This window comes from Drosophila nasuta, chromosome 3 (genome assembly GCF_023558535.2).
Source record: "Drosophila nasuta strain 15112-1781.00 chromosome 3, ASM2355853v1, whole genome shotgun sequence".
Lineage (NCBI taxonomy): Eukaryota > Metazoa > Arthropoda > Insecta > Diptera > Drosophilidae > Drosophila > Drosophila nasuta.
Genome location: NC_083457.1, coordinates 43,776,921 through 43,802,328, shown reverse-complemented (window position 1 = coordinate 43,802,328; position 25,408 = coordinate 43,776,921). Strand labels below are relative to the sequence as shown.

The 25,408-nt window shown below is 35.6% G+C and overlaps 2 protein-coding genes across 3 annotated transcripts in view; both read right to left on the bottom strand.

The window, feature by feature from the left end:
- Positions 1 to 24: 24 nt before the first annotated feature.
- Positions 25 to 1,011, bottom strand: LOC132791548 (mitotic spindle assembly checkpoint protein MAD2A). The gene is made up of 3 exons (XM_060800510.1): positions 840 to 1,011; positions 597 to 743; positions 25 to 538 (listed from the first exon to the last, which is right to left on the bottom strand). Exons 1-3 carry the CDS (start codon positions 910 to 912, stop codon positions 132 to 134), a joined length of 627 nt encoding a protein of 208 aa, XP_060656493.1. The 5' UTR covers positions 913 to 1,011; the 3' UTR covers positions 25 to 131.
- A 427-nt stretch (positions 1,012 to 1,438) lies between these two features.
- Positions 1,439 to 25,408, bottom strand: part of LOC132790766 (protein vein) — a 44,058-nt gene continuing 20,088 nt past the window's right edge. Inside the window, exons 2-6 of one of the 2 annotated variants that reach the window (XM_060799454.1) lie at positions 7,198 to 7,375; positions 6,971 to 7,101; positions 6,550 to 6,661; positions 4,980 to 5,029; positions 1,439 to 1,574 (exon numbers count right to left, since the gene is read on the bottom strand). In XM_060799454.1, coding sequence (XP_060655437.1) covers positions 1,510 to 1,574; positions 4,980 to 5,029; positions 6,550 to 6,661; positions 6,971 to 7,101; positions 7,198 to 7,375 — 536 coding nt within the window. In that variant the 3' untranslated portion in view covers positions 1,439 to 1,509. Of the gene's footprint in view, positions 1,575 to 2,915; positions 3,137 to 4,979; positions 5,030 to 6,549; positions 6,662 to 6,970; positions 7,102 to 7,197; positions 7,376 to 25,408 lie in introns of those variants that run through there. The other variant, XM_060799455.1, reaches the window with a different exon arrangement.

Genomic DNA, 25,408 nt, shown 5'->3' with positions numbered 1-25,408 from the left:
CTTAAATTGAAGAAACAACACAACTCATTTTAATACTAATTTAATAATTAACTCGCCCCAATTTGGGCTTTTCAAATGCAAGTTCGCAACTTTAACTTATGTAAATACAGAATAAATACTATGAATATAACTTAGGAGCTCATCTTATAGTTGACCACAGTGTCCACCTTCTGCAATCCCGTTGAGAACGAACGCAACTGCACAGCCTGAGCATTCTGAATGAAGACAGCTCCAGTTTCGTTCCATTGTGCCGGAATCTCGGTGTTTTGTAGTGTATGAATCATCACATCGAAGGTGCAAATGCAATCAAGAAGTGGCAAATAGCTGACTGTGGCCGATATCTGGCGCATCACATCACGAATCTCGTTTTGTATGCGACTCAATTGTTTGGATGAAGTTTGCTTGGTGGGATCGCCAGCTTCGACGCCATCGCCTGCTTCGGCTTGCATTTTAAAGTCCCAACACTCGAGCACTTCTTTGGTGTGTGCATTGGTAATGACCATTGATATCTTATTAATCATATTCTTCGCCAACCATTCTACAAAAATGTATCAATGAAGAAAAAAATTCAACAGGTGAATGAATCTAGAACTAACCTTCGGTTTGTGTTAAAACATTTTGCAGAAAGCTCACGATTTTGGGGTCCTTGGACATGAGAATGGTTAAGCCATATTGTTGTGTGTTGTCAAAATTTTCAGCTGGATAAATGCCACGTTGAAACAGTATTGAATTGATGCCATACTCTACAATTTGCATTAAACAAAGAAACAGGACGCCATAATGTGAACGCGCCATTAATAAGCGTGCTCGTTGTTATTGTTCTTCTTACAAATACTTACTTAGGTACTCGACAATGATCTGCGCTGAGCCCTTTAGTGTAATGCAATTCTTTGTTGCTTGAGCCGTTGACATTTTTGATAATACTATTATAAAGTTACAAATTTTTCTTTTACATGTAAAAATAAAAGCCGCTCGATTTGAAGCTCTTTTTAACAGTGTGACCACAACTTAGAGATGCAGAAATACCTTAAAGATTAACGATGTATCGATATTTTTTGAAAAGTGTGTGTAACATCGATTATTTCTGCAAATTTGGTAGCGTTACCTCAGTTTAAAAAAACATTACAAAGTATTTAAAATCTTTTGTAAGGCTGTTTCTTAAATACCTCAATAAAATATTTAATATCAATTGCTTGAAAAATATACTAAATTTACTAATGCTCCGAACCAATCGATCAACTGTTGCATGCTCGATTAATGATATACCAGGGCAGTAATAACAGTTACGATGAATCTTCAGCAAACAGTAATCGATAAATTTCAGTAAAGAACTATCGTACATTTGTGAGCGCCAAAACTCAAATTTCCAACACAACAAACTTTCATTAAAACACAATAAAGTAATTGTAACAAATACATGCATTCTTTATTAGCAATTGCTGATCTATATCTAAGCATGAGATCCATTTATGCGTACGTTCTCGTATGTGAATATTATAGATAAGATGTCTATTTAGAAGTTCTTTTCATCCATCGATCATTATTGTTGCCATACCCCCTTTTGTAAGTGGTGCCTGTTGGGGTAGAAAAAAAAAAACCAAAAACCAAAAGATTTTTAGTTAGGATAATACCAGTTTGAAAGATTTCCATTGTAAAACTCATAATTACTTCAAGCCTCCAACACCGGGCTCGATTATCCAGAGCCTTTTGTTGTATTTGTGCTAGGTGGTAATTTGTTGGGGGGGAAAATTAAAAGCAAATTAGGTGGAAAAAATAAACAAAGAAAAACCAACCAAATATTTTGTTCAATTTTTTGATGTTGTATTTGTGTAATGCTATAAATAATTTAAAACAGAAGAAGAATAATATTAAAAGCAATCGATTTGTAAAATGTGAAGTATTTGCAAATTTTTTAATGAAATTTTTTCTTACGCTTCATTTTGTTTTTGAATTAAAATTAAGCTTTACATGGTATTTTTGGTATAAATCTTTCGATAATTAAATTAAAAATTTTGACTTAAATTATATAACTAAAAATAATCTCTTCGCCGCCTGCCCTACGTCTAATCAAAATAAGTACAAACTGATGTCAACATATACATAAGAACTACATAAATTTGCATTTTACATTTTTCATTCACTTTAATTACAAATAATAATAATAATAATGGTATTCAAAAAAATAAACACATAGAATGGGCAAAAAAATAGTATTTCGAAATTAAGTAGCTTTAGTAGTATGTGTAAATGTGTGTGTGTGTATGTTTATGTACGAGTACTTAGGAATAATGTTTAATTTAAATATTTCATGAAGTACAAAATAAATTATAGTTAAGCTCTTTTAAAACATAGTTTGAAATGTACACAAAACTTATAGTGAATTATAGCGAATATACATATACATATATGGATATACATATGTATATATATAGATAGTAAGTATATGTAGATATAATATACGATATATACATGGTTTATTACAAGTTCTCAGCTACGTATACTCTATATGTATAGTAAGTATATAGTATAGTATAGTATGTCTATGGTACAACAACAAAAGCGCAACAGTGTCAGTGTCAGGGTCAATCGGTATCTTACTTTCTTTTTATGATCTTTTCGTTATTGTTTTCGTTTTTGTTTTTGTTTTTGTTTTCTCGTTTACTTTCTTAACTTCTTTTGAATTTGTTGTCTCGCAATACAAAGTACACAAATAAAATAAATTCAAATTTTGATTCAATTTCTTCATACACAAATTTCTGTCACCGTGCACAAAACGCCAAATAGAACGGGAAGTGTCAGTCTGCATCTGGTTAATCATTTCGTTTCAATTGAATTTTTTCGTTTTATTTTTTTTTTTGTAGTTGCAACAAATTTAAAAGCAACGTTCACACACTCGTTGTGAACAGTGCTGTAAATTTTATGTGGTTTTTTTTTTTTTTGTGTGTGGTGCAACAAATTGTATAATTTTTTAAACATAATACTAAAAAATTACAATTGTCGGCGTTGGAGTGCAGGGAGTACTTTTGTTTGCAGTTTTCTTTTTTTTGTTTTTGTTTGTTTGTTTAAATAAAAATTCTATGCATTAAAATAGTCATTAATTAAGGTATGTATTTGGCCGTAGATTGCAACAAAATATCTGTGAAGAGATTAAATCATAAATAAAAATTAAAATTAATTGGTTTTTCTTTGATAACTTTTTTGTGTTTTTTTTTTTTTTTATTGCCAACTAATTGCCCTAATACCATTTCCAAAAGGGAATTACAAGCAAAAAATAATGCACTCAATAGTACTTCATGCATGATAAATAACAATTTAAATTGATTGTTTTTGGGATAAAGCTATAGCTAAGCTTTGTTCTCTTTTGCGTTATAAACAAATCAAATTAAATAGAAAATTTAGGACTAAAATAGTGGAACAGAGTTAACCAAAAAAAAAAATCGAGAGAAACAGTAAGAAAACGCAAGAGATTAGTCAACAAATAATTGAAATTAAAAAAACAACCACCGATAAATAAATTAAGGAGCGTATGAAATTGTTGTTTGTTTGATTTGTTTTGAAAAGGGTTTTTTTTTGGTGTTTTGGTTTGTCAAAATCTACAGCCAAAGTGTTAATAATGTTTCATAGAATAACAAGAAACTATGTAATAATAAAATGTATAATGTATAACTAAATTAATTGCAAAGAAATAATTATTATTGTTATTTAATGAAGTATTATTATTATTATTATTCGCATCGAGTTTCGTTTTTGTATTTTGTCGGTCGATTTGTTTTTTTTTTCTTTTCATGTATTGCAAACTACAAAAATTATTGATATAAATGTATAGAGATGTTTTATGGTATTTATCGAAAACAAAACAAAATTTTGGTATTTTTTTTATGTAGTAGTTTGTCAGTGCTTTTGTGTGGTGACTGTACTTTTGTGGCGACAGCTTTTGCTGCTAGGGTTGCCATATGTTGCAAAAAAAGAATATCTAACTTAAGAGAGCCTCTATTTTTATTGTTATTGTTACTGTTACTGTTATTGTTATCCATATGAGTGTAGGCTGTGCCAATTTGAATGCTTTGAATGCACATTCGACAAGTTATTCAGTATTTGGTAGGTGTCTGTAATGTAATGAGTGTGTTTAACGTGTGATCGTCTGAGTTTGAGTCTGTGAGTTGCTTAATAATTTTGTTTTGTTTTTCGTGTAAATGGAAAATCAAATTCTGTTTAACATTTACGATTTTTTTTGTGTTTTTTTGATTTGTTTTTTGATGTGTTTGTTTAATGAGAATTTCAATTAAAATAGATTCCTAAGTAAAAACTATTTAAAATAAACCTTCTATAGCACCATTTGTTTTTATTCGCATTTTAATATTTAATAGTTTTAATTTTCATTTAAATAGTACATATTTTTGTATGTATAATAATTACAAAAAAGAACAGTTGTTGTTGTTAGTTTTTAAGACTTTGCTTTGTTGCTTTTTGGAATGTGTTTTCTAATAAAAAAAAACTCAAGTTCACGGTATGACGGAGAAGGAGCTAGTCGGGGGATAACTTCTGAATCTTACAGTTGGTCATATTGTATATCGATTATTTAGTTTTATTTGTACTTTGTGTATATAGTAAGTATGTATGTATGTGTGTGTGTGTGTATTGCTTTCAGTTATCAACTATATTTGGTTTATTTCAAGTTTAGGTATAGTATATAGTAGTAGGTATAGTATAGACAAATGACCGACCATTCTGGAATAATTGTTAATCTTTTGGGATACTCGTAGTTCTTGTGTACAGAGTTTCAGTTCTGTTTCTGTTTCTGTATTTGTTTTTGATTCGATTTCGATTTGGATTTCGTTTTTGCTAACGCTTTATATCGTTTCGTTATACGTATATCGCGTGACTCGATCTAAAACAATCGATGCTATAGAAGTGCCTATTTTAGCAGTAAAAACCTCCAATATACTGGTAGTCACAGTCGGGATTTTTGCTGTACATACTGTCTGACGAGTGGTTCTCGCAACGGACACCATAGTAATCCTCCGGGCAACTGAAAGAATCAAGATAAAAGAAAAACATACACTCAATTAGAATTTGTATAAAACACTTAAAACATCTTTTTCGCCAACAACCACAAAAAAAAAAAACATTAGGTACACATCCCACAGACAAATGGCCATGAACTGTGGCTGCAGTGCACCCACAAACACAACACTTAAGTACAAACGGAATCAAAAACACAGAAGCAACAAATAATTAATAATACTGTTCTTTTTTTTTCTCGCCGTTTTTTGCAAAGCGCAAGCATCGAAATCGAAATCGAATTGGAATTGGAAATGTGAAATGAAAAGTGCAAAAGAAAAGCGTCCAACAATGCCAGCACATTAAATACCCTAGAAGCAATACTGCACGTTGAGAAAATACCAAAAATGGACAACGAATAGACTAGATATTAACAACGAATATACCAAATTTAGTTTATTAGAGAACTAGTTGGCAGTATTCATATTTTAAGGGAAAATACTAAAAGTTGTCTTTAAATATACATACTAGATATTAACAGTGATTATACCAAATTTAGTTTATTAAACAACTAGCTTGCAGTATTGATACTGTAAGTGAAAAAAGTTGGCTGAGCATATACCGAATTTAGTTTATTAGAGAACAAGTTTGCAGTATTGATCTTGTAAGTGAAAATACCAAAAGTTGACTGTGAATATACTACATATTAACAGTGAATATACCAAATTACGTTCATTAACGAAATAGTAAGTGAAAATACTAAAAGCTGGCTGAGAATATACTAGATATTAACAGTGAAATACCAAATTTAGTTTATTAAAGAACTGGTAAGTGAAAATACTAAAAGTTGGCTGCGAATACATTGGATATTAACAGGGATTATACCAAATTTAGTTTATTAGAGAACAAGTTTGCAGTATTGATCTTGTAATTGATCTTGTGTTACATTTTGAAACTAAGGCAGCGCATACCCTTCATTGGCTACAGGGTATGCAGTGAATACAATGCGCTTTTTTGGGATTGAATGGAATTGTACAAGTATTGGATTGGTTTACATATACGCTTCGATATATGCGTCGTGCATACACACAGTACGTGGATATTGTATAAAACGAGGCGTTGAAAGACATTATTCACATTGCACACACCCATGACTGTGTGTGTGTGTGTGCGAGTGTGTGCGAGTGCTCGAGAGTTCGTGGAGTTCTTCTCACTCTCTCTCGTCTCGGGATGTAATGTGATGCCAAAATATTACAACTTCTCTCTACTCCAGAGAGAGAGAGAGAGTCAGAGACGGAGTCAGAGTTTTCTCAAGTGCTTGTCGCTCACTGATTGTTAGATGGTTAGTTTTCAGATTCTATTTCAGTGCATTTTCGGGTACTGACTGTCTTTATCAGCTGTCACCGGTTTTATCACAACACCAGCCACTTGAGTTTGAGTTTTTGTTCTTTCTGTGATTTTGATTTTGATTTCGATTTCGAGTTCGAGTTCAAGTTCAAGACATCCATGGGGTATAAACAAGCAAAGCAATCCTTTTGGGGTACTTACTTGCAATAGTACTGAGAGATATCCGGTATCAGCATGCAGGTGCCGTTGTGAAAGCAAACATTCTCCTCTTTACATGGATAGCCCCAGTTGCTCTGATCCGGCCGTGTGGCAACTGCAAAGAGAGCGATCGATAGCAAGAGAGAAACGAGAGAGAGGGAGAGAGAGAGAGAAGAAAAAATATATAAATAAATGTAATGAAATTTAAATTCATAATTTCATGTTTTTACAAGGTGTAGTAGGTGGCTTGAAACATATTTCTATGCTTCGATTGTCGCCTTCAAATGTGCCCATAAATTAGAAATGAATTGGGGCGCAAGACTTGACACAAGCACATCAAAGATGACAACAGAGATCAGATGAGATGCGATCAGTTGTTGATCTACTTTGGGGGAAGCGACTGAAGGTCTCTGTCTGGTCTTACCTGGATAGGCATTGATCATGATGCGGCGTTTGTCAATGTGTTTTTTGCTGACTTTGTTCTTGGCACGGCATTCGTATTTGCCCGCATCGGAGGAACTGTTAAAGGAGCGCACAACCAGCTCGGCGCGTCTTCTACAATGAGTGAAAGAATTATTAGACATGCATATCTATCTAAATATATTCTATATACATACATATGTATATACAATGTATATAAACAATACTTACTTGTGATGCTTGAATTGGTAAACATTGCGTTTGCGATTTATCGACTTGTCGTCCTTGAACCAGGTCACCTTTGGTGGCGGCCTGCCCTCCACCTTGCATATGATCCTCAGCTCCCTTCCGTTCTCGATCGTCGTGTTCGTCGGATTCGATGTGATCGACGTAATCGATGCGTTCTGTGCTGTAAAACGACAACAAACAAAAGCATTTCAAATTATGTCTGCGAAATTTTCCCTCTTTTTCCACTTGCATCTTTTCTAATTCTAATTAATTTTTTTCGTGTGCGATCATTGTTTATGCAAAATGAACATGAAAATTGTTTTCTTCCTCTCGGCGCCATAAACAAAATGATCGCACTAGAAATTATTGAAATTCTTTTAGTTTTCCACCCCCTACTTTTGTCTTTTCTCTATTTTGATTTTGATTTTTTTTACGATCAACCTGACGCGACGCCTATTTCAACTTAATCGTAAGTTGTTTATAGACTCTGCAGATCGTTAAATTGCTATATGACATGACCTGATTTTCAAGGTCCAATCACATCGAATACTACTTGATATCTATCTATATCTCTCAATCGAAAACATACAGCATTTTGCAATTCAATCTGAAAACTTTTTAAGGCGACTGTTGACAGATGAGTTTAATAAAACAACTTGTAGTTTCTCTATTAAAATTACACACTTGTTGATGGACAAATTGATGGAGGTTCTCTTTATATGGGTTTCGTAATATCAGATCAAAGATTCTAGTGTTAAGTAGTATATTTCTATAGAATTCTTAATAATATGAATATAGGCGGAGGCAATTTAAGTTTTTGAAAATATATATTGGGTTCTTGAATTTTATTATAACCAATATGAATAAAGTAGAAAGAATTATTATGAAAATGAAATATAATTTTTTAGGTTATATTTTGAGCTCTGAAATCTAATGCGAATTGATCGTAAGTTAATTTCTAAAAGTTATATTGAAACATTTTTAATAATTTTGAATTTTTTTTTTTAGTTTCATAACCTTTTATATTAAAGATCTATTGTAACAAGTTTACAATTTAATTATGTAATATGAATGTAAATCATTTTATCATTGCATTTTTAAGGATCGTTTTAGGAAAGAGTTTTTAATAATTTTGAAAACTTCATGAATTTCATGACCTTACATATTAAAGATCTACTGCAAAAAGTATAAAGCTTAATTCTGTAATTGGCAATAATAAAAGTAAATCATTTTATCATTGAACTCTTAACGATCTTCATCGACTTCATTTTTTTTAATGTAATTAAACATTTATTTTCATCAACGAAATATACAAAAATTGAATAAAGTTTCAGCATATTTTCGTGCAGATTTGCGAAATAATCTGTTTACGTTTTTTTCGCAGTTTGATTGATCAATGCGAGAGTTTTAAATTAGTTCGATCGTTAAATTTTTATCATTGATCTCTTAAACGATCAGCTGAGACCGTTAAGCTGTCACGTACTTACTTAATTGATTTGTTTAGCACACAAATTTACATTTAAGTTGCCTAATTAAAGTCACCGTCGCATTTGCATTTGCAATTGAAATGTTTTTGCAGTTCGGGGCAATTACACATTAGCCAATCATTTGCGGGATGCTGCCAAAAAGTCTCCTTCGCAACGCCAGCCGCTGATTCATAAGTCTCGACAAAGAGAGCAACAGAGAGAGGGAGAAGGAGATGGAGAGAGAGAGAGGGAGGGAATTTGGCAATGAAACGCTTGTGGTCGATTGCCTCGGTTTGCCACGCCCACAAGAAGCTTGTGAGTATCGACAACAGCAGCAGCCGTAGGTTGCTTTAATTAGCCGGCATATCACGTGTCTGGGCCACAAGATTAGAGACTCAAGAGTCTGTTTTTCAGTGTTTGTGTTGCTTGTCGTGTGGGCGCAAGAGGTAGGTGGAGGCGGGACAGAGTGAGGGGAGTGAGCGGTGTGAGGGACGCATCACATGATAATTGACAATTGCGTGTGCTTGGTAATGAATGAATCACTCGAACCATGTGAAACAATTGGTCAACTTTCGCATAGACATAAATAATCGTATACTAAAAGTATACAGACATCTTCTATCTATATCTATTTGCTACTATTTGCTATTTTCAATTTTTTTTTCGTTTCTATTCTTGGGTGGGCGAGTTGCAGTTGCTGCAGAAACACACACACATACAAAAAGTTGCTTGCGAATTTTCTCATGATTATGCAATAGCTGTCATTACGCACGCAAGTTTTTCCAGCCACAAATAATAATAATAATAATATTAATAGCAAAAGAGATATATATATTATTAATCTGTCTGTCTGGACTGTAGCTATTCATTTATGCCGCGAGTCGGCGATTTTTTGATGTGATTTAATGCTAAGCGAATGATAATTTATGCGACTCTCGCGTGGCCCAGCCGAAAGGAAAATGAATATGAATAGGAATATGAAACTATATATATAGATATATAGAGAGTCGACAGTCGACAGACGGCAGTCAGCGAATATTTATACTATAAAAATTGTTATATATTAAAAGATAATTTATTGTTTATAATTTATGTTTCGGCCAAACAGCGACGGCCCATAAAACAGCATTTTAATTGTCCGCGTCACTTTCTCACGCTCCCAAATTGTTTCGCCGGTTTTGCCTTCTCTCCCTCACTCCCTCTCTCTTTCTCTCTCGCTCCTCGCAGCACTGTGGAGGAGCTTCACACAATGGGAAAGAAGAGAAGAAAAATCAAATGAAACGGCAACTCACAAGTTGCCATGGACAGAAGGCGATTAAGAATTGAAGGCAGCACGCAAACAAGTTGACAATTGTCATGCCCACAGCAACAACAAACGGGGTGACAACACTGTCCCCCTTCCCTCTTCCTCCCCCTCCTCTATCGCTTGCAGATCGGTAATTCGGTGGGGATCGGATCCCCAAAAAAATAAAAGACCAAAAAAATTCAGCACGCAGTTGCTGCCGGTCGAAGCCTTTTCAAGTCGTTTTTTTTTTGTATTTCTGCTTTGATTCACAATGAAATTCGAGGCATAATAATAAGATGAACATTTTATTTGCGTGTGTGCGTTATTTTATTTACTTTTTCTTCATTATTACAGTGTTTTTTTTGCTCTTCTTGTTGTTGTTGTTGTTGCTGGGGATCTTTTTTTATGATTTTTTAATGTTTGGCATATCATTTCATTTCGATTCATTGTTATTATGACTTAATTATGCGCTTAAAAAATGATTATCAAAACGCCTTGGCCATTGGTCTTTCAGCATGGACTTTGGCTAAAGGCATTTGCCATGATATTTGGGAGCGCTTTAAATAAAGCGTGGAGAAAGACAGGGTGGGAAAGCCCCAATTAAGAGAAAGATAAAGATATAGATAGAGCGAGTGAGAGAGAGATGAAGTAGATACCATTAAGTGGGAGGTAAAAGTGAGAAATACGTTTGACAATAAAATGCAACCTTTAAATTTTAAAATGTCAAATAAACTCATTAATATTTCTCCTCTCATAATTTTGTTTGTTTAATATTTAATTATTTTCAAATATTAAAATGTTTATTTTATTAGACGACATCACTTTAAAACAAAGTTAAAAAGTTTCTTGTATATGAGAATCGCAAAGAAAGGCCCTTGCAAAATAATCAAATTTAATTAATTGCTCAAAAAATGATAACATTATATTTTTATATTGGTACTAAAATCCACCCTTTATACTATATATATTATTATTTTTCGACTATGTAAGCTTCATAGTAAAAGGTTTGTATAAAAAATATGTTGACTCGTTAGGAAGAAATGTAAAAGAATCTTCGACATGTTTGTAAATATTAAAATGGATGCATGAAATGGGAAAAGGGATCTACTTCTTTATTTTTATGAGAATGACAAGAAGAGGCGCTTAATAATATTCAGTACGAACTCATTGGTGAAAAAATAATAAAAATTTATTTATATTGGTACTTAATTTCTCTCTGTATATAAATGCTGTGTTACTATTACTATTGTGAAAATTTAATACTAAATAAAAAAGGTGGAAGAGAATCTTCGACATGTTTGTTAATATTAAAATATATGTGTTTTTCGATCTTTGTCGTTAAGAAACGGGAAATGGGATCTACTAAGCTTATTCTATTCACATAAACGTTGTGTTATATTCCATTTAGTGAGTGCGAAAATTTCAAATTAAAAAATAAAATAAGTATAAATATATATAATATAGAAAAGTGAAAAAAGAATTTGCTACAAAGTTGATTTTACCTATGAGAATCGCAAAGAGACCCTCATGACTTATATGCAATGTGATCTCATTATATTTCTAAAACTTTTGTTTTTGTTTTGCGAAAATTTCAAAATAAAGAGAGAACTCGACATATGTTATTTTTGCATTTTCTATAATAAATTGCTTTCTGTTTAATCCTAAATCCTGCCTTGATAAACGCAGTGTGCAAATGGAAATTTGATACTCGTTGCGTTATTTTGTCAAGTGCTTCGCTGGCAGAGCTCATTGGCCCCAACTGATGATGATGAAGATGGGGCCTAACACCAATTGCTGTCGCTGATTGTAGTTGTCGTTGTTGTTGCTGTTTGTTGTTTGTTGCTCTTGCCATTGTTGTTGTTGTGGTTGCTGCTGTAGTTGTTGATGTTGTGTGTGCGTCAACACTACGTCAAAGCCGCAGCTGCTGTCGCGCCGCGCTTCCGGAAAAGTCTGGCATAACAACTGCGACAACTACCACAAAACAACAAGAAATATAAAGTACAAAAAGAAAAAAGAAAAGATTGACAAAAAGGCGAAAGAAAACACGGAGAGGAAACGCTGCCAAAGGCAGGAAAAGTGTCGTCGTTTTGGCTGCTGCCTGTCGCCGATTTTAGCACACTTTGGTCGCCCTCTCCCTCCCCCTTCCCCGCAAAGGAGGTGAAGGAGGAGTCGAGGGCACGGTGGAGGGCACTAGCATTAAAATAACTTTTCATACGAGTATGAAATATATGTGTGTGTATTATAATTTTTCTTCGTTTTTGCAACTCATTTCTGAGCGCTTTTCCTTCGAGCGTGACGCCTCAATGATTCATGCAAATCCATCAAAAAAGACTAAATAAAAAGCAAAACAAACATGAACAGAATCGAGAGATAGAATGCAAGAGAGAGAGAGAGAGATAGAGATAAAGAGGGGCGACAACATGTGGTTATGGCATCGAAGCGTTGCCAAAGCCAGAGCGAGAGAGAGAGAGATAGAAAACGGTTACGTTTATTAAGATTTTATTGAATTAATAAGCAAATTGCATGCGACACGCTGCTGGCGCCATCTGTCGTCCAAATTGCATGCAATTTGCATACACATTATTTTTGCGACTCAACAATTTCACATTCACATTGTTCTCCCTCAATGGGGGGTTCCCAATAACGAAAGCAACGCAGCAAAAATTACCAAAATGAGAATCGAAATTTGTTGTATTTTTGTTTTTTTGTTATTTTCCATTACAACTTTTTAGTTCACTTTTGTAAATGAATTTTGAACGTCGCCTCGTTTTGCGCTGAAAGACATTTTATTTTGGCAGTCTCTTGCTGTCCCTCTCTCGCACTCACACACGCACATTTGCTGTCTCGCTTGCGTTCGTTTGACCCACATTCAACGACGACGACGATGATGAAGAAAAACTTCCGTTCGCTGTCGTGTTTGTTCTCCAACAAGATTTTACGCTGTTTTTCCAAAAATGAAATGTAGCCCCTGATCTCTTCATCTTTTCTTCTTCCCCATTTTCATTTTCATTTCGGTTTTTTTAGGGGGGGTTATTTATGATGTTGCAGCTCGCACGCTCGTTATTTATTTGATAATTTTTGATTCATTTTTATTGGCGCCCAGGCGACATTGTGTCATTTTCTCGATTGTATTTAAATAGAATTGAGCAAAAGTGATTTATTGGCCATAAAAACGAACGAATGAACGAAACAAGCGAGTGACTGAGTGAGCGACTCTCGACTCTCAACATTATCTTATTTGCCCCCCGATATCATTTACAATCGTGCGTAGCACGCGCCCCTCATAAAATACGTTAGGGGTGGGGGCGGGGGTTGAACTCCCAACGAAATGGAGGGGCCAGAAGTCGCCTCAACCTATCGCATTGAATATCATAATATTTGCATGCAGATAAGATTTATATGACTTTCTGCCTCTCTTTCACTCTTTCTTTCTCTCTCTAACATTACGCATACGCCAGGTAGGTGCAGCTTTAAAAATGTAAACATCTTTGACAATGGCACTAATCATTTTTTATAGACGCTACCCATAGGGTAAAAGGGTATTATACTTTGTGCCGGTAGGAAATGTATGTAGAAGGAGGCATCAACAGCCGAGACCATGTCCGTCTGTCTGTCTGTCCGTCCGTACGAACACCTAGATCTCAGAGACTATAAGAGATAGCGATATAATATTTTGCGACAGCATTTGTTATGTTTGCATGCAGATTAAGTTTGTTTCAAATTTTTGCCACGCCCACTTTCGGTCCCGCAAATCGATAAAAATCAAATACCTATTACGCTAGTTGGTGAGTTTTGGTATATTTCTACAATCTGGTATATTATTCACTCTATGGTATATTTTAAGTGCTACTATAGCAATATACCAAATATGGCATTCTGGTATGGTATATTTTAGTATGTTGCGCAATATTATTTGGTATATTTTAAGAATAATGCCGCATTGTTTTACTTTCATTAAAAATGAGTAGTTTTTCGGTATATTATTTGGTATATTTTGGGAATAATACCGCACTTTTTTTGTTTTCATTAAAATTGGGTACTTGGCATCACACAGTCGAGCACACTCGACTGTAGTTTTCTTACTTGTTCTAATTATTGCACTTATCTAAATAGCAGAATAATAATTGTTATTATAATTATTATGCTGCCTTAATTTTAACGTTTACGTGCTTGGTTCGATGCCCTTTGGGCTTAGACGATTGCGCAGACGCGACAAATAAAATAGCAGCTACAATTGTTTGCGTTAGATTAGATTAGAAGCGCAAACTTTAATGCTACCGTAATTCTGGGAATTTGCAGATTTTACCAGCTAGCATTTGACTTCATTTAAATGGTCGAGCAAGGTGCGAAAATGGAGAGCATTTTTCTTTGGGGTGAAAGTTGAGAAAAAAAGCGAATTCTGTATGTGGAATCAAAGCAGCATCAACAAGCAAATTATGTTGTTCTAATGGCCAAGGCAAAAGAAAAAAGAAAAGAAAAACCGGAAAGCTGCAAAACAGACAGACAGACAGACAGACAGATAAAGCAGGCAAATTGAGGCAAGTTCTCTAGTTGACTGTCTGTCTGTCTGTCTGTCTGCTCTGTTCGATGAACGTCAGACCTGGGCCTGTGCCTGTGCCTGGGCAAGCGCTGATGGCAGATGAATGGCCGGCACGTGTGGCCAAAATGTTCGCAATGAAAATGCCTTGAAGGCGCTGTGTTGTGCTGTGTGTGTGTGTTGGCAGCACACTAATAAAATAGCAAAACACTGACAACAACAACAACAGCAACATCGACATCGACAGCAACAACTTAATGTATGTATAATGATTGTGTCGTTGCGTTGCGTCTGTCGAACTGTTTTTTCCATGTTTGTTTGCCGCCGCATCCAGCGTTTGTTCGCTTATTTATTTATGTATTTGCCGTATACGTTGCGTATACGCAATGTGATTTTCTTTGAACGCGCGACTTTCACGTCTAGAGGTTGTCGTCATTTTGTGGCAAATCTCACTGCAATAACAATAACAAATTGGCTACGCGATGCGATCGCGATTATTTAAACATCACAGGTAGCTTTAGCCTTAGCTTTAGCTTTAGCATCTAATCTGAGTTCGCTAAGATAAGCGCGATAGCAAACACACGCAATCTTTGCAGCAGCAGCATCTCTCTCCATCTCTTTTGCGTTGTGTTCGCTTTGAACTTCGTCTCGTTTTTTACGCCTGCCTCCCATATACACACACATACAAATATATTCAACTATATATACAATATATAGCTTGGCAGACAGACGCTACATATATATTTTTATAACACTGCCTGCCCCGTTTAATTAAGTCAAGTGAGTGAGGATCGCTGCCCCATGCAACACACATCCATAGACACAGACGCAATGCCTCTCTAAATGCCAAACAAATTCAGCGCAGCTGCTTCTCTTTCCCTCTTTCCCTCCTCCCTTTTCCCTTCCCTTTCCTTGCCACCTTCTGTTGCCCCTTTTTACGAGGCAGCATCAGCAGCAGCAGCAGCTCTTGTATTTGTTTTGTTTATTTGATTTGATTTGCTTTCTTTGTTTGCAACCGCCGCCGACGAAGACGTCGCTCTATTTTTGCTGTGAGTTTGCAAATCTGTTCGCCCAGCTGCCCAGCTGAGCTAAGCGACCCAGAACAGCATCTACCCAAAAAAAAATCAGCTACTATCTTATATAGTATTTCATTTAATGCTTTAGTCTATATACTAACTTCTTCGTCTTCGTCATCATCATCAGCGTCAGCATAAACAGCACGCTCTATGCGAACTTTTTCTAGCGGCTTTTTCACTTATCTTGTCGCATAGTTTCTCACGTTCTTCTCTGACTAATGCCCAAGCGCAATTGCTGCAGGTGGCTTATCAGCATCGCAGCTGCTTTGCTTGTGGTTGCTGCTGATAAGCATAAGCTTTGAATCTGTCTCTCTGACTTCTACATCGAGTTCATGTTCTGACCATGAATCATGCATCGCCGCATAGCTCAAACTGTTCGCATGCAACACACAGCAGAAGCAGCAGCAACTGAAGCCACAATCCAACAAAAACTACAAATAATCATTCATAAGATTATTTTATCTTGTGTAAACAAAAACATTTTTGCATTTCTTGATAACTCGCTGACTACAATAAATAGTGCTTACTATCATCTCTTTGACAAACAAATAAAAGTATTGTTGCTTTTTAAACTGCTTAAAACTCGTATGATCCTTTACATTAAATGTTTAGCAGAACTAAAATTAAATTTTAAATGAATTAGAAATTTAAATGATTATTCTAAAAGAAGTTCAATAGCTTAAATAGAAAATTAGAAGCAGAATCCAATTTTAAATGAATAAGAAAAAAGGTGAATTCAAATGTTGTTCTCGCATTTTGTTATGATTATTATAAATTCAAAATTTGGTAAGAATGAATAACATAAATTGAAAATTAATAAATTATATTAATATTAATTTTTTAGATATCAAAACGATGATCTCATAGATCTTGACGATTATTGTAAATAAAAATTTGTTAAGAATAAATAACATAAACATAAAATTGTCGAATTATAATTAGTAAAAGTTTGTAGAGATTGTATCTCAAACAACAAATAATTTTCTCTCATTTTCTTGTGTTATCTAAAAAAAATTACCTAAATAGCTTTTAAAAAAAGAGAATTAAACAATTTCTTAATCTCTACTAAATACCTTTTAAACCAATTGAATTTAATACCACTTAAATCACTTAAGCAGCTGACAAACATGCGTGAAAATAAATTCCTGAGGAAATTCAATACACATTGAGAATATCTTTGAAGTATTTCCCAGAGTCAAAGACAATATTTTTTCGCACTTAAAAGTGTTGAAAACTAGAAAGCAAAATACTCAGCAAATTCCTTGTAATTTGAGCTAAATACTGGCAATAAATATTTATAACAAATATCAGCAAACATTTGACAGCTAAAGCTGCATGTGATGCAATAAACACAAACGAAATTGATCACATAATATTTGTTTAATTAAGTAATTGAGCAGCGAGAAAGCACAATTCATATTTGTTTGTGTATAAGTTAATAATAAATTAATTTGTCAGATAAGTGCGACGTGTGAAGACAGCTAAGGAGCTGAAAATTTGTTGCATAGTGTGTTATCAAAGTGATTGAAGCTGTGACGCTGGCGCTGCAGCAAGCAAACAAACAAACAAACAAACAGACGAACAGAGGAACGGACGGAGGGACAAACAAACAAATAAACAAACAAAGCGGACAAACAGACAAACATGGAAAATTGATTTACAATTTATTGTTGTTTGCTGATAATAACACAAATTTTCCGTGACGTGTTTTTGGTTTTTGACGATGACGATGACGTCGCTTGCTCCCACAGTACTTAAATTTACTGTTACTCTTTTATATTAGTATTCACATTGTTGTTATTGTTTGGGACCACCTCTTGACTTGTTTTCCACAAAACTGTCAAAAAGTTATGCAAATATTTGGTGTCATTTTATGTAAATCCGAGAGTATTCTCTTCAAGAGATTCTCTCGTTCTCTAAAGCGATCTTTTATTCTCGTTATTTGCCTGTGGTTGTTCTTCTTTTTGTTGTTGTTGTTGGCTCTGTGTTGGGGGCGTGTGAATGACAACAATGCGGCAGTGATAATGCCGATAAGAGCCGAAACCAAAATTCTGACTGACTCTGTGCTGTTGTTTGTTCGATTTGCGGCGAGGGATGCACAAAAATACAATTGATGTAGTACATCAAATTTGGGATTTTTAGCATGAAATAATTAATCGAAAATTGTGCTTAAATATATTGAAAATTGAACTTAAAAGTTCTGAAGAATAAAATAAAATTGAGCCTAAATATTTTAAAGAATTAAGCAGATATATAGTGCAGAAAAACAATATTGAAGACATTGATCTTAAATATTCTGAAGAATAAAACCTAAAAATTGAGCTCAAATATTCTGAAGAATACTTTAGTTTAAATATATTGAAGAATATGAAGGGAAAATTTAAAAAAAAAATGTACAAAAGGAAATTCAGCTTAATATGCTGAAGAATAGCAAAATTTAACTTAAATATTCATGTAAAAGAAAATTAAACAAAATATTCTGAAGAATATATCACGAAAATTCTGTCTAAAATATTCTGAAGAATTAAAATATTAACTTATCAAATATCAAATATTCTAAAGAAAACAAAAGGTTCATTCTCATAGGTAAAATATGCTTTAACAATCATTATTGTTATTATTTTTTTAGAACCTTCTTTATTTTCTCTAATTCTTTAGATTATTAAGACTAATAAATTCCTGTTTGTTTTAATTTGGAATATTTGATGGCAATTACTTTTGTTTTGAATCTTTTAGTAAATAATTGTTAAAGCGATATTCTCAAACGCCAAGTCTAATAGTTAAATGTTCAATATAATTCGTATTATGAAAATTATTACTATAAATTTTCTCTTTCTATATCAGTTTGTTTGTAGAAATTTAGTTTTAAATTTTAATTTTTATATTATTAACTATTTTGTTTTTAATTGTATCTTTATATTATTACATTTTGCAACATTTTATTTACATTCAAATTAATTGAATTCTCTCTAAGATACATTTATATCTTTTTGTGATTCTGCTTCATCTGCTGCTGCAGCCCTGTCAGATAACGGCATCTAACTACGTCACCAGCACACAATATGTTTTTTTGAATACATGAATACACTCAGGCATTCAAATACACTCTCACACACACTCATAGACACAGACATAGAGACGCACTTGTTGCTCTGGCGACAGCGTGTGAAAATCTACACAAATGCATTGACATTTTTTTTTTTTTGGTGTTATGCTTTTATTTCTATTTTTTCTGCTAAAATTTAAATAAACATACATTGAGAAGAAAAGAGAGAGATAGAGAGAAAAAGAGTGAGATAGAAAGAGAGAAAGAGACAAAACTAGATAGATTGAAAGAGAAAGAGTGATAGAGTAGATGTAGATTTGTCCAAGGCCACGAGTCAGGAGCCATGTGTTTGCATTTGCATCTCGTTTTCGAAGCTTATCTCATTTCATTTGACTCTCGTTGTTTGTTATGAGTTTGGGAAGATTGTAGCAAAAGTAGTTGCAACTGCAACTGGCTGTGGCTGCCACAATTTAAATGTCTGCGGCGTCTGCTCTGCTCATCAGCGCTGCTGCTGTCTTTTTTTTTTGTTTTGTTGTTGCTGTTGTCATTGTTGTTATTGTTGTTGTGGCTGGCTGGCGCACAAAGCGCCTGATTGCTGATAGCCATCAGCAGCAGCAGCAGCATCAGCAGCCATTCGCAGCGGCAGCAGAGCAGCAACATGGACAACGATTGCAATTGTTTGGCAATGACAGAGCGCACCTCCCAGACGACGGCCGGTAAAGCAAACAAGCCATAATTAAGTTGCACTCGAAATCGTTGAGGCAACTGGTTGTTGTTGTTGTTGTCGATGTGTGTGCCCCACGTTCCACCTAAGTCGCTCACTAAGTCAGTGAGTCAGTCTTTCGCTCTCTTTCCCTCCTTGGCTCGCTTTGTCGATGATCTTAATTCCATTTAAATCGATCAATTTCCACTGACGACATTATTTTTGCATGCCCAGCCCAGAGTGCAACAGCAACCACAACCAACAGCAACCAACAGCCAACAACCAACAGCGACAGTCAACAGTCCAGAGTCCACAGACAATCGTCTTGTCTCGTCTCGTCTCGTCTCGCGTCTCTTTTTGGCCGGTTTTGAGTCAGCGCAGCTCTTTGGTTACGTGGGTGAGCTGCCAACAAGTGGAATGACTAAGCGCTCTCCAAAGTCGCTGTGCTCTTGGTCTTGATCTGGGGTCTCTGTTGCCTCTCGTTGTTGACTGTTGACTGGCAGCCTGACTGCGCTTATCGCCCAGTTGTAGATCGCGACGCGCCCTTTTTGTCAGTATTTGCTCTAAAAATAGCCACACAAGGCTGTTAACTTAGCCAAGATCATCATCAACAGTAACAGCAGGCAACAACTTCGTTATGATGATCATCTTAATTATGATGATGATCGTCAACAGCATAATCAACAGTTTATAATCTAGAGCAGAGCGAGAAAGACAGAGAGAGAGAGAGAGACACGAAAGCAATGCGAAATCTAAACTTAACCCAATTTGCGGGCCGCATAAGGAAAATGAGCACATTACAAGAAACAAGCGCTGTTTTGTTGGCACAGTTGCAAAGAAAAGTCTGTGAAGAAGAGAGAGGGATAGCCAGAGAGAGAGAGAGAGAGGGAGAGCGACATCCTTTTGGCTGTGGTAAAAGCTTCTCGCTTTTGTTCTTAATCAGCGTGGGAAAATCACAACACAAGCAACCACAAACAGCAAACAGCAAACAGCTGTGTGTGACCTTCAAGTGGTGCAGTTCACACCCACAGCTGAGGTAAAACTAAAAAGAAAAGCACCGCTAGGTGGCGCTGCAACTTTAAACTGCAGCTGCAGCACCTGGCAGCTATAAAATTTGGTGCATGTTCGCTGATTGAACACAAATGATACGGAAGTCGGTCGAAGCTTGGAGTTGCTGCTGCTTCGAGCTGCTGGCTGCCGGCTGCACTCAAGCGCAATGAGTAAAATTCTCACGCTTGGCCACTTGGATTACCCGCCAGATTACATGAAACGCGCCTACACAACAGCAGCAGCAACCAGCAACCACAACTAGCAACTAGCAACCACACAACAACAGCGCATAAATCAGCTGCTGCTGCTGCTGCTGAGACAGAGAGTTAGAGTTGGAGTTAGAGACTGAGACAGAGACAGAGACAGAGATGGGGATAGCGCTTGGATGGCTGGAAAAAGCCGCCAGTTGTACGCATGCCAAAAGCGGCTTAAATGTCCAAAGTGGGCAACAACAACAACAACTCGAGTCGATTGCTTTGTGGAAAATGTGAAAATGTGCAGTCAGTGAAAAGTCAGCTGGCCAAGTTCTGCTATGGGAAACTATTCCGGCCAACAACAACGTTTTGCTTGGCGGCCACCAAAATTAATCATACGCCCCATTAAACGAATGACGTAACCATAAAGTGTGTTGGCCTTTTTTTTCTTCTTTTTTTTTTTTTCTTTTGCATGATTCGTGCGCTTTTCCAATAAATTTGCAGCGCACTCATCGCCTATGTTGGTCTTCTAGGCTGAATATTTTTATCCCTCGCTCTCTCAGTCGACAATGCGTTGACTTCTTGGAAAATTTCGGGCGCAAAAATACATTTCTTTGACACGCCACATAAAATGTTCTCAACACTGCTTTAAAAGCTGGAAATTGTAGCAGACAGATGGCCAAAAAAAAAAAAAAAAAAGAATTGGCACTTACATTGAGAAAATGAAAAGAAAACAATTGCGTGAAGAGTCTGTGAACAATTTTCGCCTTTGCACTTTTTAATTCACTTGCGCTTATTTATTATTATTTATTCCTTAATGCATCCGTTTCATTTCATTCCATTCCGTTGCGTTGCGTTTCATTCCGTTTCGTTTCGTCTTTTAAGCCCATTTATTGTTTACTCTTTTCTTGCCCGTTGAAATGTTTATCGGGCCATATACAATACAGATATATATTCACAAAAATATATGCAGATATTTATTCATACAGTGAGCTTGGCATTTTTACTGTGCTGCTCTGGCTCTGACGGTTGCTGTTGCTATTGTTGTTATCTTGTAATATTTATACCCATATTTTGGGTGAGAATTGCGCACTAAACTGTTGTAAAAATAATCGTAAATATAATCGCTTCTATCTACTTGTTTTTGTTTATTATTCAGCTGAATTTCTGAAGAAATTGTTATTAGCAAATCATCTGCTTAAGATGGAAAGATTACTAATGATTCGATAAATGTATATTCGATGAGAGTTGTTCTAAAAATATCAATTAAATTGCAAATTGAATAAATTTGAAAACTAAATAAAAATATACTTTAAAAGCTTTTATATAAATCATCAATTATTTCATAGGGAATACTTGATCATCTTACTAACAGATTAAATGATAAAATAAATATATAAATACATTAAATCTATTTTCGAACTTTATATAAATCAGAAAATAAATAAAATGTTCTTAAAGCAATATAAAAGTTTTGGCATAATTTGAGCTTCAGTAATTGCAAACTTTTCAGCAGTTTTTCGTTTGAATTTAGCCAGTAAAGAAGCATTAAGGAACAAATTACGTATACGCAATGTTTGCAGAAGCTTAACACTTGCATTTAGTCTGATAAACTTAAAGTCAAACTAAAGCAAACTTTTGTTTGAATAAATATATATAAACAACTATTCTTGGAACTATTTTCTTCCCAAAAATAAATTATTTCTTAGTCATTCTTATCGATGTGTAAATTTTGGCAATACAAAAAAACTTTGACATTTTGATCAGTTATCTATTTGTGGTGAGTGTTTCGCTTGTTGAACAACATCCGAAATGTTTTTTGGTGGATTTTTCCAGGAATTGACGCTGTGCATCAGCGTTATTCCCAATAACCAAGAGCAATTTCCCCAATATTTTTTTTTGGCACTTTCCGTTCGATGATCGAGTCAATTTGTCATCCAATCGTTATGTTTTTCACTGACTTCCATTAGCTACATATCTGTTGCTTCTTCTTGCCACATGGGAGTGTGCGGGTCGCACATTAACGATGTGTTGAAAATGTGATTCCCCAAGAGCAATAAGTATAAATTCAAATTGGTTCAAATTCACAGTTAAGTCTGAAACATCGAAACGCGTTTCGCTTGATTGCACTCTTCAAATTTTCAAATTCGGCAACTCTCCCTAATACAAAGAAAAAACCAATTGCCACACCCACTGACAGAACAATGTTGCCACCGAAATTGCACAACAACAACAACAACAACAGCAGATGTATTTTGTTTAAACAACTTGTGGAACGGTTCGTCAATCAACTGTAGTGTGTGTGTTTTTCCCATTGCGAAAAATCGGTGCCATCAATAAGCGTGAGCAGAGTTGCCACCCCCACTGCCTGGGCAAAATAAATAAATAAAGTGCCAAACTACAGATTACAACATTTGTGATGTTTATTAATACGAAATTAAGTAGCCAACGTTAACAGCAACATCAGCAGCAGCCAACAAACAACAAAAGCACATCAAGGTGTTTGCTTTGGGTGGCCCACAAACATTGAAGGGGCAGGCATGGGTTAAGAGAGCGGTATAGGGGGAAGACCTCAAGTAGCGCTTTCATCTTTTTGTAATTAGGTGCGCGCAGAGACTGATAGATAGCTCGTGGGATAGATACAGATTGGATTTTGAATAGCCATCTACACAACAAACACATATACACACACATACATACATAGAGTATAAGTTTATGCATATATGGGGCAGTGCGTTGGAAAGATGAAAATTAAAACAGCAGCCCAGCAAATGTTTACATATTGCAATGCTGCCTTTGCTACACTTGCAAGCGAGCATAACAAGTTGCCGATGCAGTTTGCGCTGCAAATCGTTATCGATAAACGATCAACCGACTGTGTGCGCAATTTTAACAGCAAGCGCTGTTAACCAGCTGTTATGTTAAAGTTCCATGTTAAACGACAGCGTTTGATTTGTTTGCGTTTAAAAAGAAAATCAATGAATTAATGAATTAAAACTACCGAATTTATGACTATAAAACTTGCTATTAAAAAGAAAAGTATTCAGCAACGTTAATTGCATCCGAGCTATTTATTAATACCTAATCAAGAGTCATTTGCTACGCTGTTATCAATGAGTGCTGCTAAGACAAGGTTAGGTTAAGAACATTTGACTTGCATGCAGCTAATACGAAAATCATGAATTAAAACTAGCAAATTTTTTTAACTTTGTAAGTTGCTAATAAAAATAAAAATATTCAGCTATATTAATTGCATTCGAGCTGATTCTTAATAACTGACTATCAGTTTGTTGGTGGGTTGTTAACATTGAGTGCTATTAATAAGGTTCTGTTAAGAACAACTTTTGACTTTCATGAATTAAAAAGAAAATTATGAATTAAAACTATCAAATTTTGAACTGCACAATTTCCTTATATAAAGCAAAGTAATATGACTATAATATTTGAATATTTGTATTAATGTTTAACGCTTTGAAAGTGTATTGAAACTTCGTTTCGATTTGCGTTTGAAGATTTTAAACGCCAGACGTTGAACAAACAGCTGTCGATACGCACGCACACACACACACACACACTTCGATTGCTGCTACTTTTTGTGGTTCAGTTGTTGGATTTCATTGCGGCCGCGCCGGCGGGGGCGTTTATAATTAATTGTAATTGTCGTTGAAAGATTAATTTGGTTGCGCTTCAATGGCGCTTCATTGTCGGCCATTGCGCGGTTGGGGAAATCAATTTTATATCGCTTTTTGTTCAGACTCTGCTGCCGCTGTTTCTTATATCTCGTTTTGGGGTTTTTATTTTCTCCACTGTGGCCGCAACACACTCACTCACACACACACACACGCACACACATAAATGTATATTTTATGCTGCGAAAAGTGCAATCAAGTGGTTAGTTTTGTATGCCTGGGAGAGGCAAAGGCAGGCGGCAGGGAGGGGCTAACCTAGGGGCAATCTTCAAAGGGGCAAACGGCGATGACGGCGGCAAGCCAAAGAGGGGGGAACAAAGAAGGAGGCATGGCAGGGGATGGCGGCGCGCGCCGTCTATGTCGGCCCATTGAAATGGAGCATAAAAATTGTGGCTATAAATAAGACCCTGTAGGAACTGTTTAGTTTCTCTCTCTCTCTATGTGTGTGTGTGTGTGGAGACTAGAGGCCTTTATTTTTTCAAATCAAATTCAAAGTTGTTGCTGCCGAAACATTTCCGCAGATCAAAGTCACAGCTTGACAATTTCTATGGAAAGAGAATCGGGCACCAGCTGGCAGCAACAACAACAACAACATCTGCTGGTCGCTGCTTGCTAATTGCTTTTATATCAATATCAATGCCGTAACCTGATAACAGCCACAGTAACAACAACAAATTATGTGCCTTTTCAACACCTTTAATGGCTTGGGGGCATCTTTGGCACAATCTTCAAACTGATAATTATCAACAGAAGCAGCAGCAGCAGCAGCAGCAACTGTTGCACCAACTGATTGATATGCAAAAAAAAAGGAGAGCAAAAGTCAGCTCATCTGCTGCTTCTTCTTCTGCTGCTGCCCGCAGCGCATAAGGTGGCGGCCTCTAGCGTTCGTTTTTTGCGCAATCAACAACGCGGCGTCGACTGCGAAGCAAAAGGCACACGAAAAAAAAGCCCTTTGATCTCTTCACTGTATTTTCTTTTGCTGTAGTTTTAATTTTGGCCAACAAACATGGCGCCACATGCCGTTGATGTTTTCGTTGTTGTTGTTATTATTACTGCAGCTCTAATTAGGCGCACACTTTAAATAGGGACAGCTCTAGTCGCTGTTGTTGTTGCTGTTGTTGTGGGGTGTCTTTCTCCCTCCTCTTCTTCGCTGTGTCTGTCAGCTCAT

Bases quoted from the DNA above. Each gene is read 5' to 3' on its own strand.
- LOC132791548 (XM_060800510.1), bottom strand. From the start codon at position 912: ATGTCAACGGCTCAAGCAACAAAGAATTGCATTACACTAAAGGGCTCA. The intron at 744-839 runs GTAAGTATTTGT...TGCAAATTGTAG, and splicing joins GATCATTGTCGAGTACCTAA to AGTATGGCATCAATTCAATA. The intron at 539-596 runs GTTAGTTCTAGA...ACATTTTTGTAG, and splicing joins TGTTTTAACACAAACCGAAG to AATGGTTGGCGAAGAATATG.